At 40.5% G+C, this 7,219-nt stretch overlaps 1 protein-coding gene across 4 annotated transcripts in view; it reads right to left on the bottom strand.

Annotated features, from left to right (window-relative positions):
• The window catches only part of ctnna2 (catenin (cadherin-associated protein), alpha 2), a 314,859-nt gene that overhangs the window by 37,414 nt on the left and 270,226 nt on the right, over positions 1-7,219 (bottom strand). For all 4 annotated transcript variants that reach the window (XM_079693317.1, XM_079693318.1, XM_079693319.1 and 1 more), the window contains one exon: positions 1,481-1,573. In XM_079693317.1, coding sequence (XP_079549443.1) covers positions 1,481-1,573 — 93 coding nt within the window. The remainder of the gene's footprint in view (positions 1-1,480; positions 1,574-7,219) is intronic.

Here is a 7,219-nt window from a genome sequence, read left to right as displayed (position 1 = left end):
CCAAGCGAGAACACCTTGTTTTCATTATTTGTTTACTTGTTTTTGGAGGAGCATCTTTTCAAGTGTGTACAGTGTTTCACTAAATAAATACAATTATAATCTTTAAAACAGCTTGACACTGATTTTTCATATTGGATATGTTTGGGAATACTTTCAGCAGTCATTGAGTTGTTCTAAAAAGCATTTTGGACAGCAGGCGGAATATGTCAGAATTACTCACATAAACTAAACCTTAAACCTTATCTGAATGAAGAAATGATTCCATTGAAAGGGAAAACAAAGGTCTGTGTGATAAGAGAATGATCTTTTTCTGATTTTGGCTTTACATATTTGATTGCTGGTTGGTCTTTTCGTGGGACTTAAAGACACAAATACGTGATATCAACAGATGTATACTGTAACACACATTGCCCTCTACATATGTTATTTTTAAAAGATAGCACAAATGTGTGTTGTCCAGAAAACCCATTGATGTAATAAAATATGTAAAATGTCTTACAGTTTCAAGAGAACAAGGTTATCTTTTCCTAAACGGATCTTGACTTCAAGAGCCTGATCTATGTAAGATATAACATTTGGCTTCGAGCCAAAACAGATCAACACATCACAGAATTTTAAGATGATGGAGAAGAAAGAAGGAGAATTGAGTTCCTATGTCTTACAGTATCATATAAGATAAACAGCTTGCCTCAAATAAACTGACTCTTAATACTGGCGCGATAATCATATCAATATAAGTAAACCACCACGTTGCTTCTGATGTAATTTAATAACATTCAAATATCCTTCCTTTTATTTACTTGCTTTTCAGATATAACTTTAGTCAAAGTAATCTGATGTTGGAGAAGAGACACTGTGATCTGGGTATGGCAACCACTTTGGTTGTTTGTTTTTCTGTGTGCGTGTGTGTGTCTGTTTTTTGTGTGAAGATAAGCGACCAGGGTTAACTTTACTCAGAGCAGATGGAAATATTTTCTCTTTGTTCCACCCCCTCTTTGTTCATCTCCTTCCCCAGCCACTAAGTCTGTGTCTGTTATGGTTTTTAATCTGTCTGTGTTGAGCATTGCCAAGAGGTATCAGGAGACAGTTCCTCCCAAAGTTTACTAAGTAAGTGGGTCTCAGCAGGTGTGCATGGCGGGCCTTCACATTAGGGCCTGAATCTTATATTCTGTCTGCCTTCTCTCTTCTTCTTTTCTTTCTTCTTCTTCTCTCCCTTTCTTCTCTATAACTCTGTTGGGTCCCACGTGAATGAGGCCTACCGTTAACCTTGGAAACAATCGATTGATTTTAACATCCTCCTTTGCTGGCATCCTTAGAACAAAGTGCTACAAAGTCCACCCACAGATTACTCAAAGCTCTTCCTCACATTCTTCCAACCAGGATTCTTACTCTGTCCTTCTAGCTGTTTCAATAGAAGAGTTTTGACTATTGTTTGTGTAAAGAGTGTTGTTTTATGGAATGACATTTTTTAAATCCTCACCTGTGGACACAGGCTGTCAATTTGGGTGGCAGCCATTCGAACCAACTTCACACCCTCTTCATTGTTGGAGATGGAGCAAGCAAGGTTGGCCACCTGAATAAAGAAAGCAAAAGAAAAACGACAACAACGGGATTATAACGAAGTGCTTTTCACCTAAAGTTTAACTCAAAATTGTTTTCCTGAAGCTCTCCCATTCGCACACTTGTAGGCACCCCACTGAAGTTTGAAATGAAGTGGATGTCTCTTAAAGTTTATCTGTGCTTCAAAATGTGGTCTTTGTGCTACTATCCATTCTAAGTAGCTCGGCAAGGAAACACTGAGGACACAGAAATAGGATATTGCACTCAAAAGCCTTTGGTAGAACTTTAACTACATTTTTAATGCATTTTTACAGTGGGTTTTGCGTCCAATTACTTGCAATACAATTCCATTAAGATGAAATCTCTTCACAGACAGTATGGAGAGAGGGTACAATTATAGCAGCAAATAAGTCTGACATACACTGAACAAAAATATAAACGCAACACTTTTGTTTTTGCTCCCATTTTTCATGAGATGAACTCAAAGATCTAAAACATTTTCTATATACACAAAATAACCATTTCTCTCAAATATTGTTCACAAATCTGAAAAAATCTGTGATAGTGAGCACTTCTCCTTTGCCGAGATAATCCATCCCATCTCACAGGTGTGGCATATCAAGATGCTGATTAGACAGCATGATTATTGCACAGGTGTGCCTTAGGCTGGCCACAATAAAAGGCCACTCTGAAACATACAGTTTTGCTTTATTGGGGGGGTCTGGGGGGGTCCGAAAACGAGTCAGTATCTGGTGTGAGGGTTAGGATTAGGGTTAGGTGTTAGGGTTAGGGTTAGGGTAATGTTGTGAATCGAGTGGCCCATGGTGGTGGTGGGGTTATGGTATGGGCAGGCGTATGTTATGGACGATGAACACAGGCCACTTTCTGTAAGTCTTCACAAGGTTTTCACACACTGTTGCTGGTATTTTGGCCCATTCCTCCATGCAGATTTCCTCTAGAGCAGTAATGTTTTGGGGCTGTCGCTGGGCAACACGGACTTTCAACTCCCTCCAAAGATTTTCTATGGGGTTGAGATCTGGAGACTGGCTAGGCCACTCCAGGACCTTGAAATGCTTCTTACGAAGCCACTCTTTCGTTGCCCGGGCGGTGTGTTTGGGATCATTGTCATGCTGAAAGACCCAGCCACGTTTCATCTTCAATGCCCTTGCTGATGGAAGGAGGTTGTCACTCAAAATCTCACGATACATGGCCCCATTCATTCTTTCCTTTACATGGATCAGTCGTCCTGGTCCCTTTGCAGAAAAACAGCCCCAAAGCATGATGTTTCCACCCCCATGTTTCACAGCAGGTATGGTGTTCTTTGGATGCAACTCAGCATTCTTTCTCCTCCAAACACGTCTAGTTGAGTTTTTACCAAAAAGTTCTATTTTGGTTTCATCTGACCATATGACATTCTCCCAATCCTCTTCTGGATCATCTAAATGCTCTCTAGCAAACTTCAGACGGGCCTGGACATGTACTGGCTTAAGCAGGGGGACACGTCTGGCACTGCAGGATTTGAGTCCCTGGCAGCGTAGTGTGTTACTGATGGTAGCCTTTGTTACTTTGGTCCCAGCTCTCTGCAGGTCATTGACTAGGTCCCCCCGTGTGGTTCTGGGATTTTTGCTCACCGTTCTTGTGATCATTTTGACCCCACGGGGTGAGATCTTGCGTGGAGCCCCAGATCGAGGGAGATTATCAGTGGTCTTGTATGTCTTCCAGTTTCTAATAATTGCTCCCACAGTTGATTTCTTCACACCAAGCTGCTTACCTATTGCAGATTCAGTCTTCCCAGCCTGTAGCAGGTCTACAATTTTGTTTCTGGTATCCTTTGACAGCTCTTTGGTCTTGGCCATAGTGGAGTTTGGAGTGTGACTGTTTGAGGTTGTGGACAGGTGTCTTTCATACTGATAACGAGTTCAAACAGGTGCCATTAATACAGTTAACAAGTGGAGGACAGAGGAGGCTCTTAAAGAAGAAGTTACAGGTCTGTGAGAGCCAGAAATCTTGTTTGTTTGTAGGTGACCAAATACTTATTTTACCGAGGAATTTACCAATTAATTCATTAAAAATCCTATAATGTGATTTCCTGGATTCTTTCCCCCCATTCTGTCTCTCATAGTTGAAGTGTACCTAGGATGAAAATTACAGGCCTCTCTCATCTTTTAAAGTGGGAGAACTTGCACAATTGGTGGCTGAATAAATATTTTTTTGCTCCACTATAAATGACATGGAAGACAATGCATTTTTTTTTGCCATCTTTGAAGGAAAGGTAATTTAAACATCTTAGAAAATAGATTTTAAAGAAAACAATCACCGGTTTAGCAAGTCTACTACACCACATAGATGGCAATTTATATATTTTTCTGCACAGTTGTTATATCAGTGCAACATATAAGGTATGGGAACTCTTTTTACAGAGCAGTAAAGGTACAATGGTGCTGAATGATTGCAATAACATCACTACAAATGGTATGTATATCAAGAATGTTTATCACAAAGTAGAGTGGACCTAGCACAGGTTGGAATAAAGCGCTCCGTTTCAGCCAAGTAATTGGATTCATTCAGAGCAAAACTGGCCACACAATATGTACAGAAAGCCTGGCTCATCGGGTTGACATTTCCAGCATGCCTCTGATGCTTGACTAGCATGCCGAAATCATTATGAGGTTTGGTGGTGTAAAGAGGTGCTATATCGTATAATTAAGGTTCCAAATGTGTTATGTATGAAACAACCCTTATTTTCATTTATGTCTGTCCTCTTATCAAGGTATGGTTTCTGGATAACATGTTTACAAGCTGACTTCTTTTTGGGAGATGATTTTTTTATTTATTTTTTATAGTAATAAAAGGCAAAGGTATATTTGAATAATAGCATTTGAAGATATGGTGATTTAGTATCTTTGTACAGCATGTCATTTAGACTCCTTGGTTAACATTAACTGTTTGAATAAGTTAAACAAAGCTTTCTGACATAAACACACAAACTCTGCTGTAATGCCATCACATTTCTCTACTGTGTCACTGTATTTCACAGTTCATTTTCAAAACTTCAAACTCTATATAATCCAATGCAATCGGTAGGTGAATCAGATTGCAACATGATCTCTGGCTTTGAAACTGAGCTAAATAGACACATGGCTGTTGGCAGAAACAGGTGCCAGTCTGTATTAGCACTTCTACTGCTCACATGTCACCGTTTGAGGCAAATTGAGGTAAATCAAATTTGTGTTAGAGACTCTTGCTTAGAGCTCTGTCTCTTTACTCATGACAGCAATGAGCACATTGATGGATTGCAGTCCTTTATGTGAAAGTGTGTGTGTGTCTTTAAGGTGTGTGTGTGTGTGTGTGTGTGTGTGTGTGTGTGTGTGTGTGTGTGTGTGTGTGTGTGTGTGTGTGTGTGTGTGTGTGTGTGTGTGTGTGTGTGTGTGTGTGTTTAAGAGAGAGAGTGTGATTGAGAGTATGCGTTCCAAGTGAGCGTCTGCTTGCTTGCAGAAGGTTTGAATAACATACAGAACAAAGAGCAATTTAAAAGGATAATTCCAGCATAATTCAAGTTACCGGCATTCATTTACTGTTAAACATTACAGTAAACTATACAGAGCATTTCTGGGAAATTTAATTATGTTGTGCCATATCGGCAAACGTCTCTTCGTCTTTGCAAGGTCCATTTGAAATGAATGCTGTGCAGTTTCTACGAAAAACCACAGAAAAGATAAGGGTGGTCAAATCAAGCCATTATTGTTTAAAACTCGGTTTCCTTTTACTTAGAGTCCAGACGGAGGAAGCATTCTGTTTTCTGTCTTTTGACTGACAGAACACTTGTCATTGTATAATAAAGCTATAAACTGGTCTGTAAATGTATGGAAACTATTTGTGAGAATGTTCCTGCAAGGTAATTTTTGTTCCAATATAACTTTGTGAAAGTCTGTTGGTTGAAACTTGTTGAATAATAAAGCATTTATGTTTCATTTGCAGCAGGCTTTCAAGAAGTAGGACAAAGGGGCAGCACTTTTTTCCATTTATCTCTTTTCCAATTACAGTATAATTGCCGTACCTGGCCAGCAGAGAGCCAGTCCCCTCTCCGTCTTTTATACTGCACTTTCCTTTCTCTTGTTCATCTCTGGCCCAGCGGTCAATGTAAGGCTTCATTGGGCCTATTTGAGGCAAGGGGGCAGAGGGCTTTCTGGAGGCTGGCAACATGCCCAACAGGCCCACTACTACTCCCACTCCCTCCCAGCCCCCACAGAGAGCTGGGCCAGGGCCAAAGCTGTAACATCCAGCCAAAACTACTAATTGCAATTATCTAAGGAAGTGTCTCTCCTTTGAGGTCTTGTTTTGTTTTCCGTAGAGAGGAGGGAAAAACCAAGACAGGAGGTTTGCGAGTGCACCACACAAGCCTAATGCTGATATGGTCAAGGATGTTGGAACATAATATGCAATTCAAAGAGATGTGTGTGTGTGTGTGTGTGTGTGTGTGTGTGTGTGTGTGTGTGTGTGTGTGTGTGTGTGTGTGTGTGTGTGTGTGTGTGTATGTCTTTGTGTGAGAGAGAAAGGAGGGAAGAAAGGGTGCAAGAAAGAGAGAGTTCCCTGCAGAATGCTCATTCTTCATTTTAGCCTCGAACCAAGAACTATTGATTTTGCCCTTTTGCTCTGCCCTGGATAATCACTTCAATTCTAATTTGATGAAGGTTTCCACTGCAGATGGAGAGATGGGCATATCATGTATGCTATCTAAATCACCTAAATGGAGCTGAGTAACTGAAAATAGATCTGACAGTGTCATTTTTTCCCTTGTATTTATGCACGGGTTGAACCTCAGATCCATCGTGCGGAAACACTGATGATGGTAATATATTAAATACATATCTTAACCCTGTCTTCATTGTTATTTAGCACGTCTTTGCACAATTCAGATAATGTGTTTATCTCCATGCAATCTCATTAAACTCTTCTACTTAACTTTTATTCCTATGTAATTACTTTCCGCCAATTTTCTTTTTTATATCATTCGTCATTCTGGATAGAACTGACCCTTTAGTGGCTTTGCCAAAGAGCACGAAAACTGAGCCAGAAGTAGACTCTCCTTGTTATACTCAGGACGGTCATTGCCCTCATAAACCATGCCAGTGTGCACCACACAAATCTACCTTCCAGTTACTAACTCTCAAGAACTTCTAATAGAGCCAGTGCCAGCAATGTGCTGGGCACAACAGATGTGCCTGAGGAACAAGCAGGTAGTACACTCAAAAAGTATACAAATAAAGGTGGAACAAGCAATCAGTGGGGCTGAACTTTTAAGTTATGTGAACACAGAAGCACTTTGTTCTACTAAAAGTCTTTCATCTAGTTGCTTACTTGTTGCAGGGTTGGAGTTGTTCCATTGACATAGGCTAAGGGGCCATGTTTCATCTGTTTTAAATGCACCAAACCAGCAGAATCTCTTATTGCTTTTTTCTGCCCCTCCACGGCTTGTGCACTCACATAAGCACAGATATGCGTTCACACACACAATAAATAAATCAGTCTGTCAACATTGATGGAGCAGAACATGTTACAGGGGAATACCATATGCAGGCTGTACAATTACAGGCCTGCCCTCGCAGGAGTTCTTCTATTTATTTAAGTGAGGAGCTGTCAGCTCCCAGCGGGGACGCCT

The sequence above is a fragment of the Notothenia rossii genome (genome assembly GCF_949606895.1).
Source record: "Notothenia rossii genome assembly, chromosome: 1".
NCBI lineage: Eukaryota > Metazoa > Chordata > Actinopteri > Perciformes > Nototheniidae > Notothenia > Notothenia rossii.
This window is presented reverse-complemented; position numbering and strand designations above follow the sequence as displayed.